Source organism: Bacillus rossius, chromosome 11, assembly GCF_032445375.1.
Source record: "Bacillus rossius redtenbacheri isolate Brsri chromosome 11, Brsri_v3, whole genome shotgun sequence".
Lineage (NCBI taxonomy): Eukaryota > Metazoa > Arthropoda > Insecta > Phasmatodea > Bacillidae > Bacillus > Bacillus rossius.
This window is the reverse complement of record NC_086338.1, coordinates 50,086,665-50,105,230: the sequence shown is the minus strand read 5'-3', so window position 1 is coordinate 50,105,230 and position 18,566 is coordinate 50,086,665. Positions and strand designations below refer to the sequence as shown.

Genomic DNA, 18,566 nt, shown 5'->3' with positions numbered 1-18,566 from the left:
ACGCACCTTGAAGCGAGTTTTTCACGTGATAGTACTAGGGTATTATGAACAGAGAGGAGGTGTACATAACACTGCCACCACCTTGCAATTTATAATCTCCTAATACCGATACCTGAAATTTTCGAAATAACGCACCTTGAAGCGGTTTTTCACTTTATAGTACTAGGGTATTATGAACAGAGAGGAGGTCGAGGTGTACATAACACTGCCACCACCTTGCAACTTATAATCTCCTGATACCAGCTTATAGATAAATGGCATTTTTAGAGTTTTAAAACAGGTTTTTTGTTTGTTTTGTTTGTTTGGTGTTTGAAATTAGAACAAGAGAGGAGGTAATTTTATTTATTATTTTTTTTTAAATTTAATTAGCCGAGATGAATATTGGTTCTGTTTTTATGTTAAAAATAGTATACATCTGAAAAAATCAATCAAATGATATGGAAGTAATTTATTTATTGGCTGGACCACATCCAGGGCATGGAAAAATAGTAATAATATAATGTATGTTTATGAGAGCACTATTTAAAATAATAATTTTAAATAAAGGATAATGCAAATAAAATTGATAAAAAATTTTACATAGGAAGTAAGCTGTTCCTTATTGCTATCTACATTGCCAAGTGTTAATTAATTTTAAAAGGATTTAAATGAAGTAACTGTGTTTTAACAGGGTAAACGAACCGTGTGTTTATTCCATTACCTCTGTTCCAAAATTCATCCAAATTTGTTCTAAAGACATAATATATAGTAAGGTAGTAACAAAAATTTCACATTTATATATAAGTAGTGCTGCTCAAAATCTGTGGTTGACTCATGTACAGTTAGTTCTACGTACAGTTCTATAAGTTGACTTATATTTTCAATTACTTTAATAGTTGCATTACTTTTTAAACTGATTATAAGCGCTCTTTTATATGAATGTGGAAGTGAGTTTGGATATTCCTTCCTAAATCATGACAGTACTTTTGAATTGATTTGGATGAAAATTAAACTAAGCATGGCTCATACATGTGGTGGATTAACACACAGGCTATATATAATTACAAAATTCAACCTTATACCTGCATACACAGAATTTAATTTTGGGGGGAGGGAGAGAGTAGAACCAATTTTCCCGCTGTTCCCTTTTAAATTCTTTCCATTTGTTGGAATTGTATCCCCTCCCCCTCAACCACCTGCGTATGCATCTGGTAAGTTTGTTTCTATAAAGAGAATTTCGTTATCACCAAATCTACTTAAGTTAATAAACTCAAATAGAGTTACATACATCCAATGTCCTATTCATGTTCTCGAAATTTGACCACAAAGTAGGTGGAAAGTTTAGCTCAGGAAAAAATATAAATTCAATAATTCAAGAGTTGAAATTGTGGGCATTAAAAAAAGTACATGCAAAAACTACTAACTGTTTCTTACCACTGAAAAATATTTTTAATAAATATATGAACAATTGAACCAACAAAATCTTTAAATTATTTTCACCATTTTCTGAAATTACATCCTTTAGGGTTGTGAAAATGAGGTACGTTTAGTTGTTTTCATTTATTAAAGAACACATTTACTTAATAAATTGCCATTGAATTCAATTATAGAGATAGCTTACGAACATTGCTGCAGCAATGAACGTGACAACTAAGTTTTAAATGCTATTCATCGCAATCCATTAAAAGTTTAAGCATTAATAAGAAAATAGAAACTGGTACTCTTGCACCATGTATCAGAATGTCTATTTATATTCACAATAAGTTTAATAGAAAGACGTTTATCTTGTATATTTCTTCTTTCAATGCAAGTTTTAACAGACTGGCCACTGAAAGTTCCAAAACTGAGCAGTGTTCATAACGTCACTTCTGCTCTGTTGTCGCGGGAAGTGGCATTTCGGCATCCTTGTGTCTGGTCCAGTCCTGGCCACCAACGGCCAGAAGGACTACTTTTGCTTATTACAACACGCATTTGCTTCAGTAGTTTTTTTCCCCCCCACATTTTGTGTTAGTTCCTTGAACTGAGTGCAAGGATCTCGTGACAGTGCAGTGTTTGATTGTGTAGTCAGTCGTGTGTGTCTTCGTAGTGGCACTTCGCGGTGCTCTCGCCTGAAATAAAAGGCCCGCCAGTGTGTGAACTGCGTGTATTGCGTAACTTGTCTATTAGCACTAAACATGCAATTTTGCACTACTATCAGAGTAAAATTTTGCTTCCCCCCCCCCCCCCCCCCCCTCAAGGTGCTCTCTGTGTCAGCCCTGGCTCTTAATGACAATATGTATAAGTGATCATATTTCAAATTTCTACCTTGCTTGACTCCCTGAAGAAAAACATGTTTAACAATTATTTTTGCAGTGAATGACTCAAATCATGTACAACTCTATTGAAGACTGCATTTCTCTTGATGTATATTTTTCTACAAGAATTATGATTTGTGTACAGTTTTAGCCCAGAATGTTATCATATTTTACAAATGTTTATAGCATCTGGTTCCTAATTTGAAATCTTAATTGCTAAAGGAGGGGAAAAAAACTTTTTCCATGTTATACTTGACCATCATGTGTGTTTTTTTTATAGTTTGGTATTATTTTGAATTTTGGGAATACGATTAAATCTCATCACAGTGAACTTCAATAAAACAAACTCTCATCTTGGGGTGAAAGTACTTTATACCTAACAGATATTTCAGGCAACATATCTTAGATATTTAGAACTGTTCCAACTACTGAAGCAGTAGCCTCGAATGTGAATTGAATCCACGTTTAAGTAACCCATAACTACTTAGCAAATTAACTAGGAATGGAACACACGAAGAAGTAGCAAGACTTATTGTAAAATAAAAATGCAATTAAAAATAATTTGTGGTGTTTGTTTACTGCACAAAATAGAACAAGTCATTTCATATCTTACAATTAGTAGCTTTTGTCTACACCACAGCATCAAGTCAGCAACAGCACGTGAAAAATATCTTACAAATAATCCTGCTGATCTACTTGTAAGAACTCACAGTCAATATCTCCTGAACATATATTTTTTTTACAAATTAACAGTGTGATTCAAGTTTTATATATATATTACATGCCCAGGAGCATATTTTCAAAAGTATTCTGCTCGGTACATTTCACGAACGTCCAGTCTCGTGCACTCTCGAGTCAGCGTTTAACGACACAACTACAGTCGCCACACTGAATGCCGAGATCAAAAAGCACACTTTCCTTTTAGAAATGTAAAGTTATGGTGAAATATAAAAAAAAAAAGCACTACCTGAAGACATGGAAAAAATTACGCTTGTTCTTAGCACTAATGCACTTGAAACACTGTAGCACTTTTAAGATGTAGACAGAATAGAAAAGTAGAAGGCAAGACTTGCGATTTGGCGGGAATGTCACCCTCTGTAATGTAAACTAATGTAGGCGTGTAAGCTGTAAGTAATGTAAATGACAGGTGGTATGATAAAACCACACAGTCACTTTGTCTCAAACCCCTGATAAATTGAACCAATATTTATTTGGAAGTTGTAAGCGTGCCTAATAGATTAGAAGTTAAGGTAATTAAGTATCTCATTTCCTTATAATTTGTAATTGTAAGCATCTTTTTCACTGGCACAAAATTTGATTTACCTATTTTAATCAATTAATTTGGAAATATCAATATTCTACTTGGTCTTTCTGGCAGTAGAAAGTCAACCATAGAAAGTTTCACCAATATTTAATACATTTTTCAGAAATCAATGTTGGGTTTTATGTTGCACTGATTATCCAACCAGTATTCAATAATCTGACCTCGCCACCTAAGTGTGATGCCTTAGCACTAAATGACTAAGCAGTAGGCCTGTGCGAAGCTTCGACCAAGAAAGTCAATGAAAGCTCTTTTTAACATTTAATTTGACTTCACCAGAAAATTTGCTGTTCGTTTTATTTGAAGCTTTGCATCTGATAAGAAGCTTCACATTTGTTGCACAGCTTTAAACACTAGAAGCCTAAGATTCGCTTATGGAAATATTATTTTTTTTGTATATATTTTGCTTGAATAAATTTGGTTACTTAAAAAAAATCAAAAGTCAGCACTTGTTTGCTTTTATGAATGCTCAATATTAAAATTATCCATGGTTTTTTTATAATTTTTACTGAACGATGTTATACTAGGGACCAATTATTTTATCAATTAATTAATTCAAAAATTAAAAACATTAAACAATTTCTTTTTGCTTCAATCTTGTACTTTATAAGATAAGTTTAATACAGTAGAACCCTGTTATAATGTTCCTGCTTATAACATCATATTTATTTAAGTCCCAACATTTCCTCCATAAGAACAATGTATTTATATCCTGTTTATAACGTTTCATGAATGATGCATCACCTGCTTCTAATGTTTGGTTTTTTCAATTCAATAAATAAAAAAGGTTTTAAAAAAAACTTAACTATTCCAAGACTATCCCAACTGTGAATAACATGCGAAACCATTTACTCAACAATATACGTATGTTTTTGATTACAATCACTGCTATACCATACATGTAGATTGTTCAAATAGGATTGTAAGTAAAAACAAAATATATGTGTGCCAGAACACTAGCGCTACATGTTAGTGCTGCCTAATGCTGTGTATTCAATATATCAAAGGTAAGTAATGTTCGCAGTTACGTGTTGTTGGCATCCTTCTCTTGGAAAAAAAATCCTTCCTTTCCTTACCATTCGTATTTTTTCAGTTTGAAAACTATTCTGCAATGTTTAAAAATCGTTTTCTATTGCTGATAGTGTTGAATTAATTTAATATCCTAGGAATCCCAAAAAAAATAGATGTTCAAGTGGCAGAGGAATTGGAAATACACAGTTCCACACTAAACGTTTCTGTCACGAATCATGAGACAATTTTACAGAAATGTGACAGTGCCTCTTTAAAGACAAATAAAATAGAAGCTGGAAGTATGATGAATTTTAAGAAAAATTGTTGGCTTGGTTAAGCAAATTCGAGCATCAAGTGTACCCATCAGTAGTTTTAACATTATATTTGTTTACATAGCTTCATGAGTCTATTTGTAAAAGGTTCAAACACTGATAAATGCTACATTGATATATCCTGCTTACAATGTTGTTTTTTTTCCTTCCCTCCTTTCCTTAATATTCTTCCTTCCATTTGCCTCCTTGGAAAACATTATAACAGGGTTTTGCTGTATAGCTTCGCTGAGTACAATGTTCACAATTCATTCGACGTCGCAAATGTTAAAAAAAAACTTGATTTGATATTCGCTTTGCTTTAAAGAACTATTATTCAAACAGGCCTACTAAGTAGGTACTTTTTCCCTCTTCTTTAATTCTAATTTTATGTAATAAACTCTTTGTAGAAAACAGATTTACAAAACATGTAAAAAAAAATCTCAGTGCCAATGACAAAAAATTCAAATAATCATCTTACAATGTAATTTAAATTCTGCGAATCTTTATATGAAATCTATGAATAAGTATGAGCCAGTGTGTGTGTGTGTGTGTGTGTGTGTGTGTGTGTGTGTGTGTGTGTTTTTTTTTTTTTTTTTTTTTAAGTATTCTATGTTGAATCTTTTACGTTCCCAGAGGTATCATAGAAAGAAGCTACATGAATCCTACATCAATAGTAGGAAGTACAGTGGCATGTGACAATAATTGAAACGTGTAAGTATGGTACATGTTCGAGATTGCTTAATGACTCATCCATTTTCATTCACTGACGCCACATATCCATTTCACATCCCTATAAAAAAAAATAATTATTACCTACTTAGTAGAATAATTAAGTTGAAGCATTACCTAACTGTTTTTAATATTGTTGTAAGAAATCAACTTAATAAATCACAACTAAACTTTTCTTTTATTGCACATACCATAACTGGTCTGGATAACAAATACCATTATTAGTAGTCACAATGTAAACATTTAAAAGTTACTTCTTAGGAATTAGGCTATGTTAAATTGTGAACTGAAATTTTCAGTTTCTGTAATGTGTTCTTCAGATTTGAGAACCCTAAAAATCACCATGAACAATTAGTTTCCATTACGCAAGATAAAAAAAAAAGCATAGCTTTCTAATACTGCTCTCAAATGCTTAACCCAAGAAAACTCTTGAATTTTTATGCTGTTTCTTCCCTGTCCAATAATACTTGTACTTTTCTTGTGCGAGTTTTTTGTTGAATTGACTTAGAAGTAATATATAGCTCATTCTGAACTTGAGTGTAAAAAAAAAAATTATTGCTAAATTATTGTATCATTCACTGTGGAACTGAGGAGGCAACTACTTAATCTAGTAACTTTCATCCAGTACGGTCATAGAAATCTGCTTATGTTTTATGTGGCATGTTCTGAGGGCTCTCCTGATGAAAGTTACTGTACAAAGTAGACTGTACCTAATAATTAAGCAACAGCTGCTCAACCAATTGAGTTCTATTTTCTTATTTTCCTATGTGTATGTGGTCTTTTCATGGACTACATTAAATCACTGGTATTGGCTAACTCATAATTATATCCACTGCAATTAGGAGTTTTGTGTTTTCAAAACGATTGTGTCGATTCTTTACGGAGCCGAGTATCGCTGCAGTGATACATTACACACGTTGACATTGCCGCCAAACAAACGAGAATTAACAACAAAAGGTTAAAAATAAATAGAACATTTTGTTACAGCAAATAAAATCTTTACAATTACACTTAAAAATTAGATATCTACAATGTATAAAAAAACTGTTTACATTAATTTTGTACATATTGCACTTTTAGAAATAGACATATTTTCACTAATAAACAAAACAACACAGCTAGAGACATGCTGCTTAAAATATAATAAAAATTACAAATTGAACATTATTTACAACATAATGCACAAGTCATTTTCAGATATACAAGAGTTTAAAAACGTCCTAACAACAAAGAAAACTCAACTCACACATTTCTTCAACAGCAGTTCTATACACATTTACACATTATAAATAAAAATGTCTTTGAGAGAATTCTTACATAATCATTGACTGCTATTACTCATCTTTGTTTTATAAAAAAATACATAGCAGTTATTAAAATTTAAATTAAAAAGAGAGAGAGAGCAGGTCCCATTGTACAGGTTAGTAAACAAATAAAATCTTAAACACGAACGTCGCACATGCGACAAACAACTCAACATATTTCAGTACATGTAGCAACTTGTAAAGCCTTTTTTTCTTGTATGTACCTGTAATAAAATTCCTTTTAATCTTTAATAAAGGGTAGAAAAAAAATAAAATAAAAAAACCATAAGCACACCACCTTACATTTATTAAGAGTTACTTTATGGTAATCTAACTGTTTAAAAGGTGGTTTCCGGCTAGAATTAGGAAAACAATGTAAGTAAAAGTAGATGTTTCCGAAGTGTGTTACAGTTAAAGTTTCAAACAAGTTTAAAATTCATAAATGATAAGGAAAAGAATGGATGAATAACCCATGCTGACTGCAGAATATTGCCACAATGCTACGAACACAGAGTCAAGCTGCTTTTTACAAAACTTAGATTGAAAAAGGAATAATTTAACGACTGGCTGTAAAGATGTAAAATGTAACTGCGCCAAGGATCCAAGGATCACAACATCTCTAGGAAAGAAATTGTAGAAACAGTTTTTGTAGGAAAGCTAAAAAATATTTAGCTTTAATTTATTGCTATATATATTAAAACGTGAACACCATTTGTGCAGGGGTGGCTGCAGTATTAAATTTTGGGTAGGCCCGGACTGTACCACAGGGGCGTACACACAGTTTTCGGAGACCGGGCCCTACCAGAGGGTGGTCTGGGGAATTTTTAATATTCAGATGCCAAAAGGTAAGATTTGTGGCTTTCTGGGAATAATTAATTTCTCTCTGAAGTCCAATATGTATAATGTATTTATCATCTCAACTATTATACACATATAATTGTATGCAAAAAAAAAACACAATACCTATAAAGGTCACAAAATTAATTATTAGGATTAAACTTGTGTTAACATAAGGTGAATAATTCAATACAACTCGTCCATTAATGTAAAGAGTTACAAATCTGCATGCGAATGTATAGTTTAATTTAATTATGAAATGCCTTTCATTTTCGTAAAAAGTCTTATTTCCAATTTTCAGTCTTGAAAATGTTGGAGCCGCCACTGCATTTGTGCAGTTAGCAAAAAAATTTTACAAAGCTATATTTTAATTTTTTTTTTTTCACATTTAAAAAAAATCATGTTTAACATTGTTCAAGTAGGCATGACAAGAAGCAAGAAACCTGCAGCAAAATTGCAACATTCAGTTGGATAATCATGTCACATGTTTTGCCATTTGGAGAGGGAGGGGGGATAACCTAACTACATGTGTGACTAACGTGACAAATTTTGATGAATATCATTTTTCTTTTAGACCAAAAAGGAAACACTGAATTATCACTGTTGTCAAATTATTCTGCAGTCACCATATTACAAGGTACATAACAGCAAAATCAAGCCATTTCCATGACATACGTATAGAGAAATGTGTTATAAATTTAAAAAAAAAATTAGCATAAACATCAGTTACTTTTGTAAGCTTTCTCCTTGGTTTTTAAGAAATAAATTACAATACATTTGATAGGTTAGTGGGGTTTTTATTTTAAATCATTAAAGCATGTATTTTGTGGTAAAAAAAAAAATCACAAAAAAAAGGAAGAGATTATTGTGTCAAAGAACTAACCTGCACTAGCACTATTAACACAGTTCCAAAAGGCAGCACCTAGATCCAAAACAAACATCCCCAACTAAACGCTACTACAGTACTCTCTTCAGTCTGATTCGATAGGAAATCCCTTTTTATCATCTATCAGTCGCAACTTCATGAAAGAGGTAAATACAATACAATATTGCAGCTTATTTACAAGACAAAATAACGTTTTCATCACATGACATAAACAGCCTGTTCTAACTGACAAGGGGCTACCCTTCCGCTGCTGTTCACAAGCTGCACTGTTCACACAAGAACCCCACCCGCGCACACAAACATCTCATGCAGCTGATGTTTTAAGCGAAACCCCCAAACAAAATTAATCTGTTTCCGAGGCATTTTAATTTCGCATTCGGTTAACAAACGATGGCCTACTGCGGCACATCACTCGCGAAAACCTCGATACCGCACTTCAAGTTACGTGTTTCGCAAACAGTTGTGGAAACCCAATGCTCCAAATTTAAGGGAAGTCTGTTGAAAAAAGAGTGATTATTAAAAAATATTTCCAACACATGGGATTCGTCAGAATTGTAACCTACAGAATTATAAACAGAACATAAAAATTTGTGTTCAATCTTGGTTCCCAGTGTCTCATACGTTTTATCAACAGCAAACCAGTTTATTAAACTTTATATGAGATTCATTCGGCTGCATTCAATACACCAAAACAAAAACTATCCGCCATGCAAAGCTCCCATTAACTTTTACTTTATATGTGAGACGTGATAGCCAGTTGCAAATCTTTTTTTCATGACTACGTAAAAAAAAATTTAAGCCGTTTTCAAAATTCATTAACTTGTTTCAGTAAAAAATTGTGTGGGAAAAAAACACAAACCAATGAACGCCTAATGAAATATCTCAGCCAACAAAACTGAATTTTTTTCTCACTACAGAACTCACAGAAAATTACAAATTCCAAGAAGTTTTCATCGGCGTTGTAAACCCTTTGATAAACGAAGAAAGCTGTGTGTTCTAGTTTATGTATTTCTTCGCGGATCGGAAAAGATAAACAAGTTTTAAACACTCACATCTAGCACAAAACGATATTCATAACAGGAGCCATGACATTCATGTGCAGTACAACAAGCACAGCATCAAGTTTTGCGGCAACCAAGTAGGATGTTCATCGAAATAATTTCCTTGATATTTATTCCATTATGGCTCATACCTGGTGTTAAGCCAAGTGCGAAAAGTAATTTTTCTTTTAATCTACTAAATTTTACAAGAATATAATTTTTTTTTCCTTCAAAACTAATTGATTTTTGATGAATGTCATGATTCAATAATCTTATAATTAAATAATTTGATTTTAGCAACAGATTTTTATGTACTCACTTTTTATTAATTTAAAATCTTGACATTTCTAGGTTGTTTTCAACAGTTTTTGTTTCAACATTATATAACTACATGCTGAGTACCATTTCAATGCAGCAGACTAATCGTAATGAGACTTGCAATGTCTAGAGTAAAATTCTGAATACTGCATTTTTTAATTTCATTGTAAACATTTACTAAACTAATTTATTGCTACGATGTTTGTTAATGTTTGTTAAATTTTACATAACTAGCATTCAACATCCAGAGAAGATTAAAAATAGTCGAGCTCAACTGTATGTAGAAGATCTTTCACGAAAGCCTATTTACTTATAATGTCTGTACATAACAGTCAATCTGTATCCTCATACAACAAATATGTAATTTTTTTGTAGAACTTTCTAATGAGTCTTTTTCAGTTTAACGTGAGTTTTTATCTGTTCTAGTGCTCTGATACGTACACATAGCAGCCAATGAAAGTTAAATTATCAATTATTATTCATTATCGGTTCCCTCAGTTGCCACAAAACTCAACTATCAATATTATGTAATACACCACAAAGATAAGAAGATAGTAGGTAAAGAACAACAAAGAATTTGATACATTCAACTACAGATTTAATTACATTGTATCCAGTTAACATATGCTATAAAAACTGCGCCTATATGATGACAATTTACTCCTGAAATTACAAAATGTATGCCCATTTGATACAAAATTTCATTACTTTTAAGACAATAAAATTTATTGGCTGGCAGTGTAGGAAATCATGGTCACATTTTAAAAAACTTTCTTAGAAAAAACAAGCTATAAAAACATTTTAAATGCAACTTTTTTTTACCAATCTGGGCAGTGCTGTAACAGTACAGTAGCATTAAAATTCAGGGAAAATATATTTAACGTATGAATATCTACTATGCTTAAAGTTGAATGTTTTGCAGCAATCAAAATGTGTTAATGGCCATGGATAAAGTAATTTTTTTTTCTTGCACACAAAAACTTTACTTTCTTTAACATTTTAAGGCAAAGTCTGGCAGAAAAAAATTGCATTATAACAAAATCTACCTAATTATGTGAAACAGTATCTAAACAAAATGGCTCAAAGATTTAACAAGACATCTCATGTGTAGTACTTATTTACTTTTAAAACAATTAAGAAAAGTTGCACTCATTATGTGACAGATAAATAACATACAAAAATTATATTGACTGAGTTGCTGATGCAGGTTTTACAGATTCCGTTTCTGCTCGGAGAACATTTAGTAGCACGTCTGCGGATCTTGTGTTTCTGTGGTGGGGAACATTCTGAGATTTGAGCTCGGACGCGACATTGACGCAGAAGACCGCGGAGCGGTGTCAGGGTCTTGCTGTTGCTCAGAAGCAGATGAGAACAAACAGTCTTGCCACACTCGGCCTCTGAAAACTGAAGCCGAGCGAGCGTGGCCCTGCTCGCCGCCAATCCCACGTTTCGCCGAGCGGCGACTGCGACGAGCGTCGGAAAGCACGCAGAACTTGCGGGGGAGGGGGCCAACAGCCAATCACAGAAGCTGTTTCAGCCGGTGGGTCCACGGGGGGAACCGATTACGTTCACGGACGTGAAGGCAACACATTCGAAATCTCGCTGTGCCCTGCGAAACGACGTGCTGGCGGACACAACGAAATTCACCGATTCCATCTTCTCTGATGTCCATTCTGATCATTCCTTTCAGCTTGAATGTACAGTGTTCAGTTTATTACCGATACAGCTGACGCTGCATTAATTACATCTTTACAAGTCGCTAAAATTACAGACTTGCCGACTACATATGAAAAAACGTTGCCTAATTGGTTATCTACAATATATATCTATGTTTCATTTACAATTAAAAACGGACGGTTACATTTCTACTTATCACGTCTTAGTACAAGAACTTACTCTGGTGCAAGTCATCACATCTCTCGACATTCTTGCACGTTAAAAATGTAAATGAGGGAGAGCACCTGAACATAAAGTTGACAACTTCTGCTTTCTGAAATCTTATTCTTTGGAACTAGTTCGCACAGTTCATGCACAATATTTTCAGAATCAAGGCACCAGACTAATTCCCAAACCATAACCCATCAAGGTCAACTGCTTGGAAAACAATTTTGTTCAACCTACTTTTCCATGTGTATAAATAATTCTCTGCAGTAAAACAACAGTTATTACATATTTCATCTCAACAGTAACATGTATCAATTTATTTACTACTTACAATCACATAATACGAATGTTAACATTACATAACTTCACCGAGAAGAAGCTATATTTTAAAAATGCCTTGTACAATTTCTACTCTCTTCAATTTTTGTAACACTACTACTTTCCAAAGAATTTTCTTTAGAGGACAGATACAGAGTTTCAATTTTTTTTTTTCACAGCCTTCATTTTGGTGGTGTTCGTGAAAGAAAAGAGTGTTTAGCATGATTAATTTCTTCCACTAATGTTCACACCTTCCTTTTAAATTAAAAATAACTGGATTGTGATCACAACCTTTTAAGTATTCTCTCTCGCTGTCATAGGAACAGAGCTACATTGCTCTCGTAGATCCGTGCAGGTGACGCTTGGCCAGACGCGAAACTTTATTTGCTAGAGGACTCAAGAAGTAAGTAAATAAAAAAACTAAATAAGGATAGTACTGGATAATCATCTCACCTAACTCCAACCCAATCAAGCCATGGTCCAAACCAGCTTCCGGGCAGAGCACCCAATCATCATTTAGGATAGTAAATGCCATTCCACATTAGACATGTATCATAAACATTGAACTGCTTGGAAAAAAAAAACTTGGGGGGCCAAAAGTTCATAGGATATGAAATGCACAGCCATGCACAAGTGGTAAATTTTTAACAGAAAGAAAAAAAAAGGCAAATGGAAACAAAATCACATTTTAGCTGGCCGTTCGTACACTACGAGTCAATGGTGCATCCATATATGAATTTTTTTTTGTGTTGGGTAAGGAGGGGTGGTGTAGAATATCTCTAAATCATGTAAAAAAGGATCCTGAAATTTTGAAAAATAAGAGCCCCAAAAAAGACTATTTTAACACATTTCTGTTACCTTGAAAGTCGTTATAAAACATATGGTTTTATAAAAATTTCAAAAAAAAAATCTACTTAAACTAAAAAAAATTATTGTGTAGAGAAACAACAAAGATGTCTGCAAAGAAAAACACTTAAAAAAATAGTTTAACTCAAACTGTGACCAATGTAGAACGTACTCAATTCATTGATGGATTGAAAATGCTTCACGAACATTCTAAAAGACCACGGGGCACGGAGGTGGGGCCCCCCACGGGACGGCCTCGGCGGACCGGCACGGACCTACGAGCGGGCACGGGCGCACTCGACTAGGGCATCACGTCCCAGATCTCGGCGAGGAACGGCGGCAGCTTCTTGTTCTTCAGCTTGAGCGAGAAGCACATCTCCGAGTTCTGGTTGCCCAGCGTGCGCAGCTCCGTCAGCACGGACAGCAGCTTCGCGAAGATGGCGCCCGACTTGGGGCGCCGCCTGTTGTCCACGTACGCCTTCAGCGCCTCCAGGTAGATCTCCTGGATCTTCTCCACCTTCCAGGCTTCTATCAGCGACGGTCGTTCTGCAGACAGAGAACCGAAGGAGCCGTGTGATGCAAGTGACGTACGCAGATGAGTAACATACGCAGGAGTCATTCGACATTAGGAACATATGCAGCAGCCACACGAGAGTAGCATCATAGGCAAGAATGATTGCTCCGTAGAGACCCGAAAACCGGGGTAAAATTAATAGATTTATCACTAGAGACTGGAATAATTCGCGGATTCACTTCACGACAGCCTGAAATTCAAACCTCTGTGCTGCCTCTGCTATTGGCTCACAACTCACCTGGACGACTCTGGGCCAGTGAGAAACACTCAACCGAAGCTGTATCGAATCACAGGCCGCTACGTTGGGACACCTTCACAAGACAGCAGCCAATGAGAGGGTGAGATTTGACCGAGCGTACGTAGAACTATAAAGTTCATCCTAAAGGTCATTGAACCCGCGAATTTTTCCGCTCCCTATCTATTACTCTATGCACACATGCTCTCCTTATCGGCTGATTTCTTGCTGTAGAATTTCCCAGTTTTAGGAGTGGGCCAACGAAATTTGGTAACTCTACTGCTGGCTGGTAGTTTATTGGCCCACAGTCATAGAGGGAGGGTAGTGTCCAAACGATCGTGATCCATTAATCAAAAGCAATGCAAAACTTACGGGTCTTTAGAAATCATAGATAAGTGACGGATGAAAGTGTGATGATATAAGATATAACACCCCAGACCTCCGGCTAGCTCAACGTTGATCTAGAGCAGCGGTTCCCAAAAGGTGTTCCGCGGAACCCTGGGGTTCCGTGAGTCAGGACGAATTACATATAAAGCAGGCACAATTATTGTCAAATAATTTTCTTTGAAGGAGTTGGGGGTTCCGCCCAAAAAAAGTCGATCATAGGGTTCCCTGGCCAAAAAAAATTGGGAACCGCTGGTCTAGAGTGCACATACATGAACACTTGAAGAAATTTGTTGGGCGCTGAAAATGTTTTAAGTTTGAAAAGGATGTTTTTGTCGACGATTGATCGCTTGAATGAAGTCTCTCAGACACAAACTGATTTTTGCTGTTTTTTTATTTACAAATTATGAAAATTCACAAGTTACCATGGCAGCCATCTTCTAATCACGACAACAAATACGTACTGAAACTACAAACTGGCCATATATAAAAGATCTGCACTGATCAATCAAGCACCAATTTCTTGTTCGAGGTTAAGGAAGTTTAAAATTACTGTTTGCAAGTAAATCCTGTGGTTTCTCATGGTACAACCCTAAGGACTCCGTCCTCTGAACATGAAGAAGTTACTCACTCATTGTTTTGGGCTATTATCGACGACTGTGGCCAAACTAAATCTAATTTATATGTCCACAATGTTTTAAGTTTGGCGTAGCCCGGACCACAGCTGCAAAATTGTTTGCCTCAACATTGTTAATTCTGAGCCGTCGCCCGACACACGACCTACTGGTACCTCGTACAGAGCCTGACTGATCAGGCAATCATTGGACCTAATTCCCAACCAATCACAAAATTACATAGAAAAAATTATCAGCCAATACTGGCACACGGCAACAAGTCAAAAGTACTTTTTCTCACGTGCAACCAACCTCTGTCCTCTCCAATGCTTACATAATTGGCAAATTGCATTGCATCAGGCAGCTTTCAAAGAACCACAGCAAAAATTTAAAATAAAAAAAAATTAAAAAAATAATAAAAAACTACTTGCACACACAACCTAAACGACCAGTAAAAAAACAAATAAAATGAACTTCCAACGACCTTTTTCACAATAAAGAAAGCAAATAATCAGAAATACCTGCATACATGAAATAATGTAAATTATGATCATAAACCCTCTGAAATAGGAAAACCGTTGTTACATCATGCCAGAAATCCTAACCACAATACTGCATATGATTGGGCAACATATTAAATCGTTAATCGAACTGTTTAACAAGTGGGGAGGACTGAGTAACGTACACCATAGGCCGTATGAGACAAGCAATATAGGCAGGAGCAACATGAGATAACTAGAGACCTGGAAAATTTTGAGAATATTTCGGTTCCAAGGTAGACTGCAAACATGTAAACGTACCTTCTAACATTTTGATGATTGGCCCCAAATCTTTTAAACTCCCCTCTACGACTGTCGGCCAGTTAAATACGAAATCACGTCACCTTACTCAAAGCAGATAACAGCTAAGAGAAAAGCTTTTATTGGTAGAGAATACACAACAGGTCTGTGGCTTTAGTCTGAACACCATATGAATTCGCAAAACTTCCGGGCCTCTAGAGATAAGTAACACATTCAAGGAAGAGCCACATGAGATTAATGAAACAACAAACATTTTTTTATAAAAACTTTGGTACTTAACTGTGTTTCAAATTAATATAGCATTGTTTATTTCCCTCTACTGTAAGCGTTACAGATTGTTAAAAGCTTATGAATATATGATTAAAATAAGTATCAAGATTAAGACAATACATATACTACATACTATGTAAAGTTGCTGATAGCTACTGTTTTACAACCAAAATTTTGTCGATTTTCCTGTGTTATCCATTTAAAATACCTAAGCGACGATGATAGGAAAAGGAAGAAACGAATGGGAGTGTTTCAAGTTTAATGTGCCTCTCGAAAAAGTCAAATCGATGGTTGTTCCAATCGAGTGGAAGAGAGATAGATGCGGCGCAAGTGTACAATGAGCGTAACGGGACAATGTGTGTAACGGGACACTTTTTCGTGCGTGCAGCCGGCGTTCATCAATTTATTAGACGTTGTCACGTCAAAAACTGAGCAAACTTTACGAGATCCTTACAAAATTTTTTAAGGTATTACACAAAGTGTAGACAACATGAACAATGACAGTATGGAGCGTGATCCGAGTCGCAGTGCATGGTTGGGGGGCGGAAAGGGGCAGGCACCTGAGAAGATGACGATGGCGGTGAGCAGGGCGTACTCTGCGTTGTCCACCTTCATGGCGTACATCTGCCGGCAGAAGCGCAACATGTCGTCGATGGTCTCGCCCATGCCCGCCATGCTGTAGCTGTCCTTGGTGTAGGGCTGGTTGTTGGCGAACAGGATCGAGTCGGACTGGACGTCGTACCTCCTCGCCATGCGGAACATCATCACCTCGCTCGAGCACGCCTGCAACCAGCGTCCCACACTCGTCACCCGTCTGCTTCGACCAAGGGGCCCCTCCCACCGAAATCCTGAACAAGCTAACATCCCCCCCCCCCCACACACAGGTCACCCGTCTGCGGGCGGACTGCTTCGACCGAGGGCCCTCCCACCGATATCCTGAACAAGCTAACATTCCCACAAAAAAAAAAAATCAAAAAGTAAAAAGCGGGTCATGTGTACCACTGCAGGTTCTACTGGCATAGTTTATTATTTCTATTGAGCGATCAATATTTGAGTATAGTACTTAAGTCCTTTTTACGCAGCTTTAACATACATGCAAAAAATTACTTAGTGTGTAACATTAACATTTCCCCTGATATTAAAATTTAAAAAAAAAAAATGTTAGTGGGCAAGGCTATACATGTGAATCTCTTTGCTAAACATATTTCCTCAATATTTCAGTTCCCACGATTATGTGTATAAAATATTTTGCACCTTGAAATCCACATTTTCTCCAGGGAAGACATCTGGCTTTATTTGAAAGATATGTGTTCCTCACTAATGAAATTAACTATATTTGGCATATGTCTGAATCCTACGTTCTACACTCCCCTCCCCAATACAACCATCCACCAAGAAATGAAATCCTGCATAATGCCAATACAATATTTCCATCGAGGTCACCACAGACAGACAAGCACTACACAAAAGGCAATTTAGGGAAGCACTCTGCACGCCTGCCAACTTCCAAAGCTTTCGCTCAGTAAAATTTTTAAAATTCTTTTAGACAGCATGTCAACAGGTTGCAATATGTCATTTCAATTTTGCAAGCGTAAAAATCAAACAATGCTAGTAATACTGCTTAAAAACTCCTAGTTAACAACTGCATTGTATCCTAAAATAACAAATATTCAGGACCGCAGAGAGGCAAAATCTCCAGGGTCCGGGCACTTGGGAGGCACCGGTTAAGTTTTGTTATATATTTTTTTTTTCCAATATATGAGTTGACGTTGAGAGTAGACAAAAATTACAAGAATTGCCCGGAAATACAAAAAAAGAAAGAATGAAAATAGTTGCTCTTTGTAAGAACACGCCCAAACGAGGCGGTGACCTCACGCACCTTCAGCAGCGCAATCTGGTCTTCCCTGAGGAGTTTGTCGAAGCCGGGCAGTCTCTTGGCGAACTCGACGATGAGCTGCACGGTGAGGATGGTGATCTCCGTTATGTGTCGGAACTTGATGTCGCTCTGGTTCTCACCTTCGATCGGCGAGTTCTGCAAGCCAGAGTCCCGAGAACGGTCACATCCGCCACAGGAGCAACAGCTGGTGGGACCTCGGTTCGGGTAGCAACATCATCAATGTCTCTTTACTGTGTTGTATCATTAGGCACTCGATTGTGTGGTGAGTTGCGATTAAACCAAAATAACAATGAAAAGTATGCCAATGCACAATATAACACAGAAATTCAAGTTAATACACTACAAAGCACCAAAATGTAATTAAAATCATTAAACTAATCACCATTTTCAATCAAAACTTAACTCTAATGACAATTACGTATTATTTTAAATATTAAATTCAACAAAAGTAATTTATTTGGAATGAAGTTTGTACTACATTTGCAACAAAAAAAAATTGAAAAAGTTTACTTCTATTTAATCTTGCAATCGTTACTAGTTACTCATTTTTCCAACACAAAATTACTTAACAGATTTGTTTTATTTGTTTTGAATAGTTGGAAATGCTTATTACAAATCATTAAGTGGTAATATTTACACCCACTGCTTTTTTCCCCTTTTACTTTAGGGAGCAGAAGTTATAAAAGATATGACTATCATGAACAAAGTTAATAA

General features: G+C 35.7%; 1 protein-coding gene across 5 annotated transcripts in view; it reads right to left on the bottom strand.

Annotated features, from left to right (window-relative positions):
• Nucleotides 1-2,831: 2,831 nt before the first annotated feature.
• LOC134536939 (ecdysone receptor) overlaps nucleotides 2,832-18,566 on the bottom strand; it is a 556,968-nt gene continuing 541,233 nt past the window's right edge. For 4 of the 5 annotated variants that reach the window (XM_063377044.1, XM_063377045.1, XM_063377046.1 and 1 more), the window contains 3 exons: nucleotides 17,835-17,987; nucleotides 16,516-16,738; nucleotides 2,832-13,624 (listed from right to left, as the gene is read on the bottom strand). In XM_063377044.1, coding sequence (XP_063233114.1) covers nucleotides 13,380-13,624; nucleotides 16,516-16,738; nucleotides 17,835-17,987 — 621 coding nt within the window. In that variant the 3' untranslated portion in view covers nucleotides 2,832-13,379. Of the gene's footprint in view, nucleotides 13,625-16,402; nucleotides 16,739-17,834; nucleotides 17,988-18,566 lie in introns of those variants that run through there. The other variant, XM_063377048.1, reaches the window with a different exon arrangement.